Source organism: Nicotiana tabacum, chromosome 1, assembly GCF_000715075.1.
Source record: "Nicotiana tabacum cultivar K326 chromosome 1, ASM71507v2, whole genome shotgun sequence".
NCBI classification, from domain to species: domain Eukaryota; kingdom Viridiplantae; phylum Streptophyta; class Magnoliopsida; order Solanales; family Solanaceae; genus Nicotiana; species Nicotiana tabacum.
Window position 1 is genome coordinate 200,648,841 of NC_134080.1, and position 20,730 is coordinate 200,669,570.

The following is a 20,730-nucleotide window of genomic DNA, read 5'->3' on the forward strand; positions in this document are numbered from 1 at the left end:
GCTGCCCTGCTTTTCCTCTTCTTACTCGTGTCGGGATCCAAAGCCCCTACTTCGCCACTAGGGGGCGGCCTCATCTGCATATTCTCGCCAAGACCTTTACCAGCGCAGTAACCGCAAGACGATTTCACTAAGGGCTCAAAAAGAAACACGAAGTACAAGGCGTAGGTGGTAAAGGAACCTCACCATGATTCCTAGCCACCCAATGCTTATTGGCCAGGCCGGTCCAAGACGGAAAACGATATGGGAACTTCTCGTCCAACCGCTTGATCCATCCCGACAAATCTGGAACCGCCTCCGGGTACCAAGCAGCAACTGCAGGAAGCACAAAGAGATCATTATTTTGAAAGGAAGAATGGTTGAAAAGCGGCTAAGGGAAAAATTGCTTACGTCGGAAATTCCACCTCTCCGGAAAGGGCATCCTCTGGGCCGGGATGATGTCCGAGGTCTTTACCCGGATAAACCTGCTCATCCATCCTCGATCCTTTCCCTCGTCGATGCTCGAGAAAAAAAAATTGGACCGATGGCGGAGCCTGATTAAACCTCGATAAAATCAAGGACTGTACATCCTGATTAGATGATTGAGGGTAAAGATCTCACCCTCAACCCCTTCGGGGAAATGGCGAAGCAGCAACACTATCCTCCAAAAAGAAGGGTAAATCTGACCAAGCATCACCTGGTATCGGTCGCAGAAGTCAAGGATAACCGGGTCTATCTCCAGAGGAGAGGACTCGGTAGAATTATCGGGACCCAGGGTGAATGGGTAAGTGTACACGTGAAGGAAGACAGCCTTATGGTCCGTTATATTATCGTTGGGACCGGGAATCTCCACCCCCACTGCCTCGCTCCATCAGCAGTCCGTCCTCACCTTGTTAATATCGGTCACAACGCTAATGTATCGAGACACACGCTCGCACCGGCCCAGTGTAGATGAAGTGGCATCGACGCTAAAATCCCCTGACATATCGAGATCAGGTGGGGTACATTGTTCCAAAGAGGGAATCGCTCTAGTTTCCTCCTTAGGCGATCGGGATGATGATGTAGCGTCGTCCCACCGGGGAACCGTCCTAGAAGTCCTAGCCATGTCAATGGTAAGAATTCTTCTATTAAAAGATGAAAGAGTGTCAAAGACAAAAGATTCTGACTCGTGAGCTTGGAAATGGGGTGAAAGTGGGAAGTGTCAAGCAACCGATGCATTTATAGGAACCGCTTGGGGAGCGGAAAGGACGAGCCAATGGCAGTTCGTGGGGTTTCTCGATTATCGCATCTGACGGCGGCCTTGCACAGTTATCTGGAACATGGCATTTAATGCTCTTAAACGGTTGATGTCACGGCAATGATGGCCTCGAGACGACGGTTCAAAATTGTTTCCTATTACTTCGTTCTAGAAAACGCGGAGACTATCTGTGTACGGTGAAATCGGAGGGACCGATTTCTCGCCACTAAGGTGCGTTCGGGGAGTCATATTGGTATCTCGAGGCTGTAGGGTTACGGTTAATCTCCCTCCCCCGAGGTTCACTCACAACCCAACAAAGATTCCGAGGGTGGGGAACTCCCGAGGCAAGCAACTAGCATTAGCAGAGTCTAGTATCGTGCCTAGTCGTCCCATCCCCATGTCTTTACATTTAATGCATTATGTACTATATTGTATTCTCCCTCCTATATAAAGGGAATCCACACCACTTTGTAAAGGGTTGTTGTTGCTCCAACTATTCTACAAGATCAATAATATTTCTCTCTCTTTTTTCTCTCTAACCCATTTGCCCGAGGCTACTCTTTGCATATATTGCTTTCATATTTGTTCTTCATTTATTGTTTGGTATTGGACATAAAGAGCCTTCTTTAATTATATTCTAGTTGGTATCCCTTTCCCGGTTACCCCTGATAGCTCGAGCTCGAGCCGGATATCGACCCCGAGGCCATTCATCGACCATTCCGAAGCTCGGACAGTAAGCCCCTCGGTTTGATTACTGCCTCGTTTTAACTTGCATCTCATCGTTGAACTTCATACTCCTAGCATCAGCTGCTCTAACGACTAGCATAAAAATAGATCACGTATTTTTAGAGTCTCATTTACAAATTTGATTGTTGTTATCATTTTCACGGTAAACAAGTTTCTATGGAGCTTTAGATTTTTATAATTGCAGAAATACTTCACCTTCTTTTGGATAATCACTAATTAGAGTCCGTGTATTTGATAAATTCAATAAGGTCTGATTAGATATGTGGTGAAATGGAGAAACAAAATGGTGAACGTGGTGAAATTAAGAAGACGAGTGGGAGTTGCCAGGAAAGTTTTTTCCACATGTCATTTGTTAATTGGCCACATTACTGCGTTTGAGACTCACGCACCACCTTTCTATCGGGAATTGTCATTTAGGTGTTTAATAGACACATTTTCAAACAACATTAGATGTTAAATAGGTCATTCCTTAAAATAAGGGGTCTAAATGAAAAAAGAATGGCCAAGTTTACGGGGCCATATATGTATTTGACCTAGAAAGTAATACTACATTGGTTATATTATCTAAAAGAAACAAGTTTATCCACATCTTAATAACACAGCAAGATCATTGGAACATAATTAGCTATCCATAAGTTAATTTCCCACACGTAACATATTTTCCTTTCTACCGTTTTAAAGATATCATTCACTATTTTGTTTGTTTAACCATTTGATATCCGCAACTTAGTGGACGGGGTATCCTTAATTTTTGTCCCCATTTTAAAGTTTTGCAACTATGTATCATGTATTAAAGCTTGTCCTCCTTCTCATTCTTGTTCTTCTAATACTAATAAATTATGAGCACACAATTAAAATCAGAAAAGAATAATTTATGTATTGCACAATTGAAGACTCGTTGCTTATTTGTGATTGGAATTAACTGAGTAATGTTCCATTCAACTTTTATTGACTATCCCAAATAATCTGGATTGATTTGGTTGACGAAAAATTAAACAACATTATTATTGGATTCTGTTGAGTATAAAAAAAAACCCACAAAGCGTGTATTGACTTTTGAAAGTTCAGGTTGAATCTAACCACTATAATTGGAATTTTTATTAGACGTTTGATAGCAAATTTGGAATTGATTCAGACCACAATGGATTAACTTTGAAGTGAAAATAGGTTAATAAAATTTCTACACATGCAAGTTATGACAATCCCGTTAGAATTGCTGAACAAGTTTTACAAAAATTATGACCCAATTTGTACTATAGTCATGAGGATCTGTTAGTCCCAATAGGCACCCTACTGAAATTATGAGAACAATCAATTATTTCCAACTAGCAGAGCCATACCACCACAGACGCCAGTATTTTTAGAGAGCAATTTTAATAGAAATCAAGCAAAATACAATGTTCAAAGAAAAAACAGACAAATCTCTCAGGTATAGATCTCAGAGCCATAAATATACATAATGTGCATACCAGCAATTGAATCTGTTCTCCGGATCTCTGAACTGAAGCAGCCTCCAATTGAAGAATTTTAGGGGCATCCTTTTTATTCTGCATTTGTCGTTGAAAATAAAAATTTGTAATCACCGTCCATTACTATTTATGTAGTCTTCTTCTATTCCAACAAAGTAGCAGCTCCTTAGGAGATTCTGGCTTGCACCATTTAACTTCAAGCAAATTCAAAAACATGTGTCAAATCTTATTTGTGATTCTGCAGTGGGTCAAATTTGAGCAAAAGTTAAAATGGATTCGGTCAATAAACGGGTTTGACCGAACTGCCAAAAATCTACTTCGGCTAAGAAGGCTTGGATCCAGATGGGCTAAAGAATGGGTCATAGCTCAACCCGCCCAACTTGACCCAAGAGAAATTGCAGAAGCTGAAACCCTGAAGTCATCATTTTGAGGTGAGAGGAAAAGTGACTGGAGATAGGAAAACGACATCACATGTGCAAAAACCTTAAAAGATTACAAGCAACTCCTCTTATGAATAAACTGGTGCTTTGGAAGTTCTTCAAACAAAAGCCAACAGATTCAGATTTTTTTTGTTCTTCTGTATGTCAACAAGTGAAAGCACAAATACAAACAAATACATGGAGAATACAATTAAATCTTTCATGACCAGTTGATGAAAGACTCTAAACAATCAAACAAGAATAACGATTATCTTGTTCCAACATTGATGAAAATCTTTCAAAGTTTTAGACCTCCATGCTCAATGAACTTAAACATAAGCTCAAATATACTTTTGTACAGAAATTTCAAAACTGCTCCAATCGGGTAATATATGAAGTAGCCCTAAAAAGAACTAAGACAAAAAAGTAATAAATGAATCCTCACATACAGGTCATCTTTGACTACTGTTCACTACCAATAGGCACACCGATGACAAAATTCTTACTACACTGCTCACTAACAGCATTCAACATGTATGCCAGTGAGACCAAGAGTAAAGGCACCAAATTCACATGAGTTAAATATTTGCCCATGTCAGCTTGTTTGCATTATGCATTCTGCATTCCACCACTATTCTCCATTACGTAATCTTGTCAAGAAGACAAATATTAAGAACAGGATTACACTGCTTGATAATAAAAAGTCGAACCTGAATTAACAGCATTCACAGAAAACGCAACTTCGAGCTCAACCTTTCCAACGCCCAGGAAACACGAAATCGCACAACTGCACACAAATGATCAAATAGGTATCTAGTTTTCTCATTAGTCATAAAGTCTAAAACTTGAATTCCCCCATCCATCTTTCCATCATAGCAGAAAGAGTAAATAGAACTCAAATCCACCTCAAACTGCTACAAATAAATCCTCTTCTCAGTGGAGCTGCGAATGTGCTGGAGTTAAATAAAAACAATGCCAGGAAAAATTGGCAAAGAATTGGCTAAGTCAAATAAATGGCAGCTAATAAAAGTTTTGATTAGATGCCTTACGGTGAGATCGGATTCTCCTTAAAAAGAATAAAAGGAGTATAAATGCCCAACCAGCAAGAAGACACTTGCATGCCAATATCAGGCTTTGACCTTTCTGGGGAAGAACAGGGTACAGAATTGATCTGCAGTTTGCATTAGTATAAGAAGTTAACATAGCTGGCCAAGTTTTGAGAAAAACTCTATGCGTATTGGACTTTCAAAATTAAGGGATGTATATTGGACAATGAAAAGAAATTCTACCATACTAATATCAAAAGCAGCAAGACAAAAGTGGACCACTTTCTTTCATAATTTGGTGATACAGTAGCTCAGTAATACTTCACATGAGCAAAATATTAGGAGGCTATAACTCATACTCACATAGCTCTTTGTTTTGTTCATCTAAGATTCTTAATGTTTCGTATATCATTCTTCGCTGTGGATGAGAATAGTCACCAGCAGCAAATACGTTTTTCTTCTGTTCCACTTCAATCCAACTGCAACCAACTGGCTTTTTAAGATCTCTCGTTTTCATAGACTTCCTTATCTCTAGGACATCATCCCATCTTGCATTCGCAGCATACAGATTTGACATAACTATATAATTCCCAATATCATTAGCATTGACTTGAAGCAGGTGACCTGCCACAGTACGGCCTATATCAACCTCCTGATGGGTTTTACAGGCACCCAGAAGTGTTCCCCATATATTGGCGTCGGCTTTAAAGGGCATCCGGGTCACAAAGGAAAATGCATCTTTAATTCTGCCTCCACGTGCAAGTAGATCCACCACGCACGCATAATGCTCCATGCTAGGTTTGACTTGATGCGTCTTTTCCATTGAATCAAAGATCTTCAACCCTTCATCCACAAGGCCAGCATGACTACAAGCAGATAGCACTGTAGTTATTATAACATGATCTGGTTTGAAGTCCAGCTCAAGCATATGATAGAATATCCCAAGTGCTTCTTCTCCCATTCCATGCATAGCATACCCTCCAACCATTGCTGTAAATATAACAAGATCTTTGGCAGGAGATGATTGGAAAAGCTTGTATGCATATCCTAGAGTAGCACATTTCGAATATACATCTATGAGAGCTCCAACCAGATAAACGTCATCAAGGAAAGACCTAATCACATATGCATGACACTGCTTCAGCAGGTTGCTTGAGGCCGTTTGACCGCAAACAGGAAGGAGGCTCAAAATGGTCATGGCATCAGGCCTCATTTTGTGATGCTGTAACTCAGTGAACAGACTCACTGCTTGATCAGGACAATCATTTTCAGCATAAGCTCTAACCATCAGATTCCACGTGGTAAGATCCCTCTCGGTCATCCTCTTGAATATACCATGTGCGTCTTCATGTAAACCATAATTCACAAACCCTGATATCATCGAGTTGCACGTGACTACATTCTTGTTTCCTGATAAACTCTCAAATATTCTGTTAGCATAGTTCAAATTGCAACACTTTGCATATGCATCAAGTAAGGCATTAACGAGAGTAGGTTCAGTATCACTTAGCAAGATACCAGATCTTATTGAAAAACCATGTGCTTCTTTGACCTTATCCATTCTGGAAATGTTAGCAAAATAGCGCACCACAGCCAATAATGTGATGGAGTCAGCTTCCATCCCCTCTACAAACATCACCTTTAACAAGTTAATAAATTCTTCGTGAAGTTGGGTTTCTGCTAAGGCATCAAGCATAGTGTTCCATGATATCACGTCTTTGTTAGAAGTCAACGAAAATGTGTGAAACGCCTCTTTGATGTTTCCACATTTTGTATAAAAGCTTGTAAGGGCATTAATCACCGAGGTATCTTGATGGAGGAAACGGTGACGAATTACATAGCCATGGATCTGCTTCCCAATCAACACGTTATTGAGCTGTGGACATGCAGGAAGAATGCTCACAAGAGTAACAGAGTCTGGTCCACTCATCTTCTCTTTAGTGAATTCACGGAAAAAATCCAGTGTCTTCAACCATTTACCACTCGCTGCACATCCAGCAATTATTGAGTTCCAAGATACCAGATCTTTACTTTTCATATTCCGGAACAAAAACTCTGCTCCTTCAAAATTTCCAACCCTCAAGTAGCAGCTCAAAAGAGCATTGATGACGGTAACTTCTGATAGCAGATCAGCCCGTCGAAAAACATAACAATGTATCTGCCTTCCCAAGTGGTAACCAGCTATCCCTTCTAAACTAGGACAGATAGGAAGAATATTTGCAATAGTTGCATAATTAGGTAGAATGGAAGCTCTCAACATCAACCTGAACAATTCAAAAGCCCTGTCCGTAAGCTTATTCTCGATGAAACCTGCAATCATTGCATTCCATGAAACAACATCTTTGTCAGAAATTCCATGAAAAATAGCAGCTGCATCTGAAATATTCCCTGATTTTGCATACATGGATAAGAAAGCATTTCCTACCAGTGTTTTACAATCCAATCCGTGCTTTATCGCATAACAATGAACACTTTTTCCAGCAACCAAAGCTCCAGCACGGGCAAGCACAGGAATAACAATAGCAATAGTGACAGAACTTGGCTTAGGATAATGCGCTCTTTGCATTGAATTGAACAGCCTTATCATCTCTGTTTCATGAAACCGCGAACCAGCAAAGCCAGACAACACAATATTCCATGTCACTGTGTCACTGTATTTAATCTGGCTGAAAAGCTTTTGACATTCATCAAGATCTTTACATTTAGCATACATATTAAGCAAAGCCTTTGTAACAAATTGACAAGAATGATGGCCTAACTTAATGACAGAACTATGCAAAGCTTTCCCCAATATTCTATCTGATATGGCAGCACAAGATTTGAGAACATTTGCCAAGACTTGGTAATCAGCAACTGTTGGATTTTGGATTTTTTGGATAATGCCAGATAGTACTTCATTCTTCATGCTAAAAGATTCCAGTAGTAATTCTTTAGTCAATGCATATCGACTTTCATAATCCAAAACATACTCTCATTCTTCACGGAGTTACTGAATTATTCCAAGAATCAACTTTAACACTCCAACTGTACTTTCCCATAGGGCCTGTGATAATTCAGTCAATTCAGCGACAAAATTGTAAGTCTGCAGGAAGTACAAAACATAGAGAGACTTGTTAGCAAAATCGGAAGAATCAAGAAAACTAACCGAAGACCATATTAAAGGATATATGATGTATCTGTTATACATATGTTGGTTATTAGATAAGTACTTGGAGTCCAAATGAATCACAAATACTTCCTGTGTGTTTGCTCTATATATATGCTGATACTGGGCAATGAATTAATGAAGTGTTCTGCCAATTTTTATCTTCTCAGATAGTTATAGGCATCAAGGTACTAAGGTGTTGTCACGACCCGAAATTCCTACCTTCGGGACCGTGATGGCGCCTAACATTTTACTTGCTAGGCAAGCCAACATTAGAGGATCTTTAAGCCAATTTAATCAATTTCAATAAGTAAAATCAATTAAGCCAAAATGAAACTAAAATTGAGTGCGGAATGACATAAAAACCAATAATATCTAAGTACAACCCTGATACGTAGGCACAATTCACGAGCTTCTAGAGCTTCTACATACAGAATTTGAAATAAGCACAACTGTCTCGAATGATAAGAACATCAAATAGGGGGAAAGTGGAAGGGGACTTCAAGGTCTGCGGACGCCAGCAGATCTACCTCGAGTCTCCAAAAGCAAATCCGAGCTGAAACGCCTCACGGACAGTTGGGACCAGTACCAAAATCTGCACAAGAAGTGTAGAGTCTAGTATGAGTACAACCGACCCAATATACTCCATAAGTGTCGAGCCTAACCTCAACGAGGTAGTGACGAGGTTATGACAGGACGCTCACGTAAATAAACCTGTACAGACGGAAATATAGGAGCAACATAACAACAAACAAAGAATTAACAAGTACTATTGGGAGGGGACATGCGAAAGGGGTGTAAGAGAGCAAACTAAACCATAGATACGAAAGTTTCCCTACAAAGGGGCTGGCTTCAACAACCCATAAGGGACGGCTTGCCAAGCTACACAAACGGTTAATTTGCTTATAGTCGCAAAAGTTTTCCTACAAAGGGACTGGCTTCAACAACCTATAAGGGACGATAATAACAATAGGGAATGATAATAAGAGACAGTCAATAAGCCTTTAACCAACACGATGAACAAACATAATGAATAAAACTGCACGGCATCACCCTTCGTGCTTTTACTCTCAACCTCGCCATGGAACAGTAATAATGGCACGGCATCACCCTTCGGGCATTAACTCACAAATATGGCACGGTATCACCCTTTGTGCATTAACACTCAATCATGGCACGGCATCACCCTTCGTGCATTAACTCTCAAATATGGCACGGCATCACCCTTCGTACGTTAACTCTCAAATATGGCACGGCATCATCCTTCGTGCATTAACACTCTCCCTTACCATACAACAATGAACATATAACAAAAGGGAGATAAAATAAGCAAGAACAGGCCTTACATCAACAGTGGTTCCATAATACCAACCTCAACTTCGGAAACAATACTCAATTATCATAGGTAGCTCATAAATGCAAAAAAAAACGATCAATTTAGTAATTAACTAGTCTAAGCATGGATATCATGATCAAAGAAAGGAATAAATTACAAGAAACAAGATCCACCTGCATGCTTTAACCCAACAACAACGCATAAGTAGTCGTCACCTCACATATATGTTGTACCCAACAATTAGACATGTAGCAAATAGACAAACAAGTCCTAATCCTTCAAGTCAAGGCTAACCACGATACTTACCTCGCTCCAAAGACCAACTCAAAGCTCGACCACGGCTTTGCCTTACGAACAAGCCTCCGAACCAACCAAATCTAGCAAATTATCAACCAAACGATTCAAAATAAGCCTTACGAACTACCCACGAATGAAAAAGGTTCAATTTAGGTCATTATTGAAAAAGTCACTAAAAGACAACTCTCGGGCCCGCTTGGTCCAAACTTGAAATTCGGACCAAAACCAGATTACCCATTCACCCCCGAGTCCGGTTATTTAATTTGTTTTGAAATCCGACCTCAATTTGAGGTCCAATTCCAATTTTACAAAAATCCCTAATTCTTCCCAAACCCCCAATTTCCACCATGAAAATCCTAAATTTTAGGTTGAAATCTTATGAAATGTAATGGAAGATTGAAAGAAAATAGGTTAGAATCACTTACCAATGAATTGAGTAAGAAGGGATCTTGAGAAAATCGCCTCTAGGGTTCTTTAGGTTTGAAATTTGAGAGAATGAACCAAAATCCCGTTTTTCCCATCTTAAGTCCAGGTGCAGATGTCGCAATTGCGACCTGGGGTTCGCAATTGCAAACCCCGCAAATGCGAAAAATCTTTCACAAATGCGAAGTCTTCACACTTCTGCTGCCATCGCAATTGCGATGGTTTGTTCGCAAATGCGAACTTGGACTCCTCGGAATTGCGCCCATATTGATCGCAATTGCGAATTCTGTTAGACACAGCCCCACTTCATTTTCTCCGCAATTGCGATCATGACAGGCTTCGCTTTTGCGAACACTGACCTCGCAATTGCGAGGTCAGAGGCCTGCACCAGAATTGAAGCACACCAGCATTGATTCTAAGTCCAAACTCACACTGTAGCCTATCTGAAACTCACCCAAACCCTCGGGGCTCTAAACCAAGCATGCATACAAGTCCAAAAACATCATATGAACTTGCTCGCGCGATCAAATCGCCAAACTATCACATAGAACTATGAATCGGACACCAAAATCAAATGAAATTTTCAAGAAAACTTTAGAACTTCTATTTCAACCACCGGATGTCCGAATCATGTCAAACCAACTCCATTTTTAAACAAATTTGACAGATAAGTCATAAATATAGTAATGGACCTATACCGGGTTCCGGAACCAAAATACTGACTCGGTATCAACAAAGTCAAACATTGGTCAAACCTTCCAAGTCATTAAGCCTTTTACTATCAAATTTCGACAAAAAGCGATAACTCGAGCTAGGTACCTCCGAATTCGATTCCGAGCATACGCCCAAGTCCCAAATCACGATACGGAACCACCGGGACCGTGAAAATACGGATCCGAGTTCGTTTGCTCAAAACGTTGACTAAGTCTACTCAAATGAATTTTTAAGGCAGAATTTCATATTTTATCACTTTCCGGAAAACACCCAGACTGCGCGCGCAAATCGAAAAAGGCTTAAAGAAGCTATTGGAGGCTTTGAAACACAAATTTAAGGTTTAAACTCTAGATGACTAATTGGGTCATAGGTGTATGCACCTTCACCGATGAGTTTTGTTTTTGGGGCTCAACATCATATATATATATATAGAGCTTATTTATAATTTGTCCATTCTTTTGTTCAAATAATCATTGTTTGCATATCTAGTTTCATTTTCTTGCATTACATATCTATTTTTTTTATTTTTCTTCAGTGGCGATTTTCTTCGCTATAGCCCACACTTTAATTGTGTGTTGCGCTAAAAGCGAGGAAGTGTTACTTGTATGGATTCGAGTAGAGAAATATGCTTGGATCTTGAGGAAAGGTTTAGACAAGGCAATGCTCCAAGAATTCATCAAATTAAGTGTGAACTTGCACCGCTAAACCAAGAGCGAATGACTATGTTCTTGTGGTGCGGCAGAAGAGCAAATGCAATATCATGAGCATGAGAAATTTCATCAATTTCTTATGGGCTGAGTTTACAGGCTTATGGGTCAATCATAACTTAAATTTTTAACATGGATCATTTGCAAGGGTGGATTCAAGATTTGAACTTTATCGGTTATGGATTCTAGGACAGAATCTCAAGTGCTAGTAACTGGGTTATGAATTTAATTTTCATACATATTTAATGGATTTTTTAACACATATACGTGTTTTGGGCCAAAGCTACTGGGTTCGAAGCCTACACCCACCTCTGATCCTTTGCCAGTCTAGTGCAAAACCGTTGAAAGTCTGATTCGTGAAGAGACACAAAGAATGGTTGCGAGAACGCAAGAACCAATACATGAAGGGGCAACTTTCCATGTAGCAGGCACAAAAGGAAGGAACAGAGGGCAAAACAAGGTACTTTGCACTCACTGAGTCACTGTAACAAAGTGGGTCATGAAAGGGATAATTTTTATGAGCTCAATGGGCAGAGCTGGCCTAGGTGCACGCGCTGCAACATAATGGTCATGAAAATGAGGGTTTCTATAAGATTATAGGGCTATCCGTCAAAGTAGGAAAGAAGGAGGCCAAATCAAGAATGGAACAACAAAGGGAATACTGGTGGCACGGCACTCCATGCTACTATAAGGATGGAGAAAAGAAAAGATGGCAACATTAGTTTGAGTAATGCTGCAGGATCTACTCAAACACAGGTTGATCAACTTCATGTCGTCTTCAAGGAGAAACAAGCACAAAAAACCATGTGTGGTAAGGTTTTCAATTCATATGTGCTAGATTGGGTTTTGGATAGTGGTGCATCACATCACATACACCGCACATTTGAGTCATGCACAATGTGAGAAGGTTAAATGATTCGTTGGCCATTGTTGTCTTGTGACAAATGGTGAGATCTTCTAGGTGAATCTGGTGGGAAGGGTTCATTTTGGGGCTCATATGACTTAGCAATTTGTTGTTAGGTCCAAACTCCAAATGTAATTTTATTTCAATTCGGCAGTTAACAAGTGACACAAAGTGCATGGTAACATATTTCTCTAATCGTTTTGTTATCCAGGACCTCAACACAAAGAAGCTGATTGACAGGGGTAACTTGCGAGGAGGGGTTTACGAATGGGGCTTTCGGAATAAGTGCAGTTGTGAAGAGTCAAGAGAAGGTGAACTTATGGCATGCAAGAATATGGCACAGTTCATATGAAAATATGTCAAAGTTGACTGAAATTCTTGGGCTACAAACTAGTAGTTTTGTTTCTAGGAGCTGTGATATTTGTCACAGGGCTAAGCAAGCTCTTATTTCCTATCCAATAAGTTTCAATAAAGCAAGTGATCCTTTTGACCTTGTCCAAGTGATTTATGGGAAAGATATAGTACACCTTTAACAGTGGGTGCACATTACTTTCTTACTATATAGCAGCAGCATAACTTGTCACAAACCTCAGAAGTTAAAAATTTAAGATGCAACTAGTTATCACCTTCTTGTTGGCAAATTAAATTATTTGATGAGAACAAGACCTGAAATTACATATTGTGTTAACATATTGAGTCAATTGATGCAGGATCCACACCAAGATCATAGGCATGCAGCTATGCGAGTTTTGAGGTACTTGAAATCGAGTCTGTTTCAACGCATACCACTTCCAGCTGATAACAAGTTGATTCTTGAGGGGTTTTCGTGATTCATATGGGCATCATGTGCCATGATTGAAAATCAGTGACCAGTTATTTCATTAACTTGGAAAAGCACCAGTGCTTTGGAAGACTAAGAAACATTCCACTGTGGCAAGGTCTGAGTAAAGAGCGAAGGCAAATGCAACCAGCAAGATAATGCGGTTAAGAAGTTTGTCGGACTGTCTTGGTGAAACCCAGAACCACCCAAAAGTACACAACTAAATTGTGACAATCAAGTTGGTCCTCACAAAGCAACTAAAATGGCCACTCTATAAGAGAGAAGATTCAAATTGGTGTGATCATTGTTGAAGACATAATTAAATAAATAAAAAAAGTATGCTCTCTATAACAGCTTAAACTTTTTTATGAGGTCACACACTTCAACATGGTATTAGAGCAGGCAGAGTTCCTCATTTTGAATCTCACCGCCACCTATTATTAAAAAATTTCACGTGTTTGGCCCATGAAAAAGAATCCGGCCTGCATGTGAGGGGGCGTGTTGAAGACATAATCAAATGAATAAAAGTGTGTCTCTCTAAAAGTTTAAGCTTTTAGATATGATGGTTCACACACTTCATCAATCACTACAAGCTATGTTCCTACTAGAGAGCAAAAGGCAGATATCTTTATTAGGGCCAACAGAAAATTCAATGAATCTCAAGAAAGTTGGGCAAATTGGGGGTGCGGTGTTGTATTAAAGGATATATGTTTTATATATTATAGATAAGACTGAGATAGAGTACAAGTAGAGTAAGGATAAGTTTAGTTGCTTATTAAACAAGTATTTGGAGTCCAAATGAATCAAGAAAATTGGCAATGAATTAAGGAAGTGCTCAGTCAATATTTATCTTCTTCACAATTATTTATCAACTATGGTCTTCGGTTAGTTTCCTTACTTAAGAACCCAATTTCGGTAAAATAATGTAATCCTTTTTTGTAAGAAGATAATGTGAATCAATGAAATGAAAAGAGAGAAGAAAGGGAGAATGAACTTACAGAGAACATGAAGGAGTTCGCACAGGCGCGAAGCAGTGAAAGCTTGTGTGAGAAATGGAGTTTTTTATGTTCATGATATCTTGAGGAGAAAAAATTCAAAATAGTCCTTAATTATGAATATAAAAGTATTTTGGTCCCCTACGTATAGCAATGAACACAAAATATCCATTATATTTGCAAATGTGGACAATTTTGGTCTTATCTTTAACGTAACCCTTCAAATTAAAGGAAAAGCACATTTTAAGTTAAAATTAACGGACCTCTCTAACTAACATTGAGCATAGTTAATCTGAAATTCTTAGAAACGTTTCTCTAATGTAGAAGCTAGGAACCCTAATCAACCACAGGTATATATTTCATCAATGGGTTGTTAAACTGAGTTGGTGTTCACTTTCTCTCGTGAAGCATCATCTTCGAACGTTACTGTAGGTGTGATAATATCATATTATGTTACTCATAGAAAACACCAAATTCAGATTATTTTAGAACCCTTAATTGACAAAGGTGACAGCATACTCTCATCATGTACACACGAGATCCATATATACCTAGCCAATCAATTTAAGATTGGATAGACCAACAAACGCATGCACTTGCTTAGACTCTTAGAGAATTGATTTGTAAGTTTCTCCAAACAGAATTACAAACATATGCATAAGAAGAAAAATAAAGATATATTTTCACTATACATTTACTTTTACTCGATCTATAGAATAGCCTTTTATTTTCTAACTCATGTCCCAACTATGGATAGGTATCATTTACTGGTCAATAGACTCACTCCTTACTTTTATGTTTTCACAAATATAATGTTAGTTCTGGAGACAATAAGTGCGTCATAGTTTTACCTTCCTTTTCTTGTCTAAGATTAATTATAGTATTTAAACATTTTGTTGGGCGTGGTGATTTAGCCTATGTTTGTTATAAAGGAAAATAAATGGCATTCTTACTTATTTATGATTTTTGGTTAGTTAGCAGAAAATAATTTTTTGAAAAATATATAATCTAGGCAAATACTATGGAAGACGAAATAGGTGGCGGAGGGGAGGGGAAGGAGCAGGCCAGTCGGAGTTTGGGATAGGGTTCGGGGTCAGGTCAGGATAAGGTCGAGATTAATAATAAGGGGTCGAGTGTCGGTGTTCGAAGTCGAGGGTCAAAGGTACGACCTCGGCCCCTAGACCCCAAACATCGATCTTGACCGCGGACCTCGACCTTGATCTCAAACTCGAACCATGACACCAACCTCGACCCTAGAATAGACCCTGAAACCAGATCTTGACCCCAAACCTCGACCTTAAACCCCAACACTAAACCTTGACTTTGAACCCAAACCATGACTCTTGATCCCAATCCCGACCTTGGCCATGAATCTCGACCACAAACCTCGATCCTAACTCGACTCCCGAATTCGACCTCTGTCTAAACCTCTACACCAGCCCGACTGTGAATCCTAACCACGAACCTTGACCTCGGCCTCGACCCCGACACCTGATTTCGACCTAGATCCTGACCTATGTTCTTGACCTGATCGTGACTGTCACGACCCATTTTTTGAACAAGCCGTGACCGGCACGCGATCACTAAACTTGACCGAGCGAACCATTTGCGCTTATCAAATCTATTATAACTTCAAACTTTATATGCAATAAGATAATACTTTAACCAAATACTTTCAATTAATTTAAATATCTAAAATAAACCAACTCCAAAACTTTATCGTAGTAACCACTGAAATACTACTAAGTTATTATCGAAGACATTAGAATCTTAACACATCAACTGTGTCTATGAAACCTCTATTGATAAACCGATGCACTGCTCAGGACATGAGTTCCTGGCTAATTCTCCAAGTAAATAAAAAAATAACTAAATAAAGATGACTCAAAGGAATACTCCACGAACAAAAGTGGAGCTCACCAATAGCACTGGAAGGGAGCGAAGTCCTAACCAGTAGCCTGCTCGCCTGCAAAACAGGTTCCTACGTTGTACCGCAGACCAACATAGGTTCCCAAAAGAGAACGTCAGTACCATCCATTGTACTCAGTGAGTCTCAACGATAGAGGATGAACTTTAATAAAATATACATTACGAGCAAAGATTCTAAATGCATGGAAAACATAGAGCTTCTAAGAACAATTCTAAAATAATTGCATAATAGCAGTTTATGAATATTCTAAAAGAAATTCTTTTCTTTTTTTTTTCTTAAAGAAAAATAATATATTTCACTTTATACTTCGGGAGTTCCAACTATCCTTACCTATTTCTATCTTAGTCACCGTGTGATCGGCACGGGTTCGAACCCAACCTGATCGAATAGGCCCAATCCACGAGGTGTCACTCGCTTCATGGTTCTCAACGCTCATGTATCATACCTTAGCTTGGCTAAGTAAATTCTCAGCAACGAGATCCTCGGCTCGTGTGCTTCCTACTTTGGCACAAGTAGTTCAGGAAGTCAACACCTTGGTCAGGACCCTCGGCCTGGACGATGACCCCTTCTTAGAATAGAGGATACTCCCACAAATCTTTTTTTCTAAAACTTCTTCTTGTGACTCTTCAAGTCTAAATCTTTTCTAGAACATCCTATACATACTCATACTAGTATCCTTAAATGTAAAGCATGGCATAAGAATGAAATAAACATTAAAAAGTATTTCTAAAGATTCTTGCTTCTTCATGAATTTTCAACATGAAAATTGCATATAAGAATAACATAAAAATCTGAAAATTTATGCACATATATTGATAAGTGGGGATTTTGACGATTTATTAGCGTCTTTTAGCTTTCGTTTTAGTCCAAAAGTATTTAATTGTATTCCCAAAAACTGATGAAATATGCGTAATTGTAGGAGTATTGGAAAATGAGCCACTAAGATGAAATCCAACTCAAAAAGGAGTAATTTGAACTCAAGGACAAAATCAAGCACAAAAGCTCAAGTGCGGACCGCAAATTTCCATCTGTGGCCGTAAAATGTGAAGGAAATTACCAGAATCCTAGTGCAAATTGCGTACCATACAATTATTGTGCGGCCGCAGAAGCTATGCAAGAACTAAAGTTCAGAGAGTCTCATTTCAAGCTCAAAAGGAAATGCGGACTGCACAATAATTGTGCGACCGCAGAAATCAGCTACGCGGCAGCACTTAGAAATGTGCGGTCCGCACAAGAGCCCTGTGCAGCCGCATGAAGAATTATGCAGACCTCAGAACATGAGAGATGCGGCTGCATTTCAGAATTGTGCGGCCATAGATTCAACTCCTGTCAAAACTGAAGCAAAGTGCGGAACCCATATGGAATTGTGTGGCCGTAGAACCTCCGAAAGGGTATTTTGTACGAAAATTCTAGCTTTGTATAAATAGGATAGTTTCACAAAATTAGGTCAAGTTTTGAATATTCAAAGTGTTGTAGCCGTTTTTCCTTGCTTCTTTAGGCAATTTTAGCTCATTTTGGTGATTCAATATTGGATTTTTATATTTTAAGCTTTCAATAAGAGTTTTATCATCTTTTCTTCTTTAATTTCTTCTATACCCACTATGAGTAGCTAGATTCTCACTAGGGTTGTGACCCAACCCTAGAGTGTAAACTTAACGGATGTTTGATTTTTGGCTTGTTTATGGGTTGATGTTCATTATTTAGCTTTGTTCTTGCTTTTAATTATAGAATTAATGGTTGCAAACATAAGTTCATGCCTATTTGACTTGGTCTCTACTTAAGAAAGAGAGATTTAGTCTAGAAAAACTTGGCTAACAAGAATTTGGGACAAACTCAAGAGATTGATCGTTCCAATTAAAGGGTTGAACCTAGAGATAGTAAAACCCGACTTGAGCATTTTATCAGCTATTTTGTTCAGTACCCATTTGGACTTGAGAAAGTCAAATTGGGAAAAATCACTCTCTTATCTAGAAGTATTGAGTGGGTATGTGAGCGTTGATAGCTATAATACACCTCAACCAATGAAACAAGCTTTAAAGTTTACAACCCATTAGGCAAACACCTAGGTAAAGATTATAGCCCTAGGCCTTTTACATTATTTGAAAACAACAACAAAAATAATTTCTTAGTTTTAATTATTTATCTTGCAATCTTAGTATAAATTAGACCTAGAATCAACCAAATTTTGTGGAAGTGTAATTTAAGATAGTTCAAGCTCATTCACCACAATATATACTTCTAAATCTCATTCATATAGCTCCTTGTGGAATTCGACCCCGACTCTCTATTGGGTATTACTATTGCATCGACCGTTTTATAACCTCAAATAGAGGTGTGACTTTGATGAGATTAATTTTTGGCACCGTTGCAGGGGAAGCTAAAAATGGATTTAGCTATATATTTGGTTTTGTGTGTGAATTGTCTTCTTTTCCTTCCATGTTATTAATCTTTTTTGTGAAATAATTATAGGTGAAACAATGGCTCTCAACAACAGTGATCCTCTTAGAAACATTCCTATAGGGGATGTGGACGTGGAAGATGAGTAAGTTGAAGAGGTTCCTCTTGAACCTCAAGCAAATAGATGAGGCCGACCGCCTTAAGAAAACGTTCCCGTTCCACCCCCACCTCCACCAAGAGGGGCTCCACACTGTGTGTTGCCGAATGAAGGGTATGCAAGTGCCATAGTCCCGCCCTGCATTAGGGCGGGCAACTTTCAAATAACAAATGTTATGCTCACATTGCTAGAGCAACGGGGATTCTTCACCGGGGCTTCGAATCAAAATGCATACAGACACTTGAAGGGGTTTGTGGACACTTGTTGGGAGTAAACAGACAAACGTCTCCAAGGATGCTTTGAGGTTGACGCTATTTCCTTTCTCTTTACGGGGGAAAGCCTTGGATTGGTTAGAGAGATTGCCAAACCATTCTATCCATGCATGAGATGAATTGGCGGAGAAATTTATTTCCAATGTCTTTTCTCCTGGGCATATGGCTACTCTTAGAGACGAGATTCTAGTAATCAAACAAGAACCCAATGAGCTGTTGCATGAAATATAGGAGAGGTACCGAAATATGATGAAAGATTGCCCAAACAATGACATGACGGAGGCTATGATTCAACAAACTTTCTATCGGAGGATCAATACTACCAATCAATGCGTGGTCAACCAACTTGCTGGTGGAAATTTTATGACAACGCCATATGCGGAAGCTTGTGAGACCTTAGACGAAATGGCGGATACTTCATCGACATGGCAAAGTAGAACAAATGTTCCTTAAGGTGATCCAAACGTTATTCACATACATAAAGAATTGCATAATCATGGGCAAGCCATTGCCAAGTTGACCACCACGATGAATTAATTAGCAAAAGCTCAACTTCAATAAGTGCAAAGTCCTAAGCAAGTCAATGCAATGTAGGGAGTTAATATGATGGTAAACAAGAGAAGGCAAAAGGGTCCTCAAGTGCAAAATCGTGCGGAACATTATGTGTAAGAAGATAGTGGGTTTGATCAAGATGAATCTTATAATGAACAAGAGGAGGAAGTACAATATGTGAAAAAATTCCAAGGGCAAAGAAACAACTCTCAAGGCTCGAATCAACAGCAATGGTGACCTCATGGTAATCAAGGGAATTGGAATTCTAGCAACCAAGGTAATTGGAATAGTGGTAACAACCAAGGGAATTGGAACAATCAAAACAATCAAGAAAATTAGAATGGTCAAAATAACCAAGGCAATTGGAGTGGCAATAGTCAAGGATTGAGGAGGCAACAACCAAGGGGGATGGAATAATAACCAAGGCAATGGGGGACGGGTTTTCAAAGGCCCCAGATGTATCAACAATTGAGCAATCCCCTTCTTATCCTTCCCATGGTCCAATTTCTTCCAGCAATGAGATGGGACGAATTGAGAACATGTTTAAACAAATGATGGAGAAGAATGCCGACTCCGATATTCAATTGGGGCAAATCTCTCAAGTCCTCAACACTCGTCCTAAGGGAGCACTACCAAGTGACAGATGGTGAACCCAAAGGGTGGGAACAACACGGGACATGCAATGGTCGTTACTATAAGGAGTGGAAAAGGTAGGAATGCACCCACCTCGAATCAAATGAAATTTGTGGATGACGAGCAAATGGTTAAATCAAATGAGACCCCAGACAATGTGGTAGAATCAAATGAAAAAGTGTGGATAGATATTGATGATAATGTGGAGGAAACTCAAGAGGAAGTGAACCCGTCTAGGGATCACATTATTGACATACCGGAACCGGTAGTGCAAAAGGCTAAGGTACCAATGCCTAGGCCTCCTCCTTCATATACTCAAAGGCTTGCAAAGAAAAATGCCGAGAATCAATTCAAAAAATTCATTGACATGATGAAGAGCCTATCCATAAATGTGTCATTGGTTGAAGCGTTGGAGCAAATGCCCGGCTATGCAAAGTTCATGAAGGATTTGGTGACAAAGAAGCGATCGATGAATTGTGAAACTATAAAAATGACTCATCAAGTGAGTTCAATTGTACATTCCATGGCTCCCAAATTGGAAGATCCCGATGCTT

General features: G+C 39.3%; 1 protein-coding gene across 7 annotated transcripts; it reads right to left on the reverse strand.

Moving 5' to 3' along the window:
* Positions 1 to 3,254: 3,254 nt before the first annotated feature.
* Positions 3,255 to 14,364, reverse strand: LOC107793739 (putative pentatricopeptide repeat-containing protein At5g08490). Of its 7 annotated transcripts, none has more exons than XR_012710911.1 (7): positions 14,239 to 14,364; positions 9,682 to 9,752; positions 8,570 to 8,634; positions 5,258 to 7,976; positions 4,898 to 5,019; positions 4,559 to 4,635; positions 3,255 to 3,623 (listed from the first exon to the last, which is right to left on the reverse strand). XR_012710911.1 is itself a non-coding variant. In XM_075255856.1 (4 exons), the coding sequence occupies exon 4, from the start codon at positions 7,797 to 7,799 to the stop codon at positions 5,241 to 5,243; it is 2,559 nt and encodes an 852-aa protein (XP_075111957.1). In that variant the 5' UTR covers positions 7,800 to 7,976; positions 8,570 to 8,634; positions 9,682 to 9,752; positions 14,239 to 14,364; the 3' UTR covers positions 5,116 to 5,240. The 7 variants fall into 7 exon arrangements, 1 of the variants encoding a protein (XP_075111957.1); XR_012710910.1 differs by lacking the exon at positions 3,255 to 3,623 and adding an exon at positions 4,133 to 4,466 and having other exon boundaries at positions 4,559 to 4,790; XR_012710913.1 differs by lacking the exon at positions 3,255 to 3,623 and adding an exon at positions 4,334 to 4,466.
* Between the last annotated feature and the right edge of the window lie 6,366 nt (positions 14,365 to 20,730).

What these genes read in the sequence shown, in the direction of transcription:
- LOC107793739 (XM_075255856.1), bottom strand. Translation starts at nt 7,799, where the DNA reads ATGAAGAATGAAGTACTATCTGGCATTATCCAAAAAATCCAAAATCCA.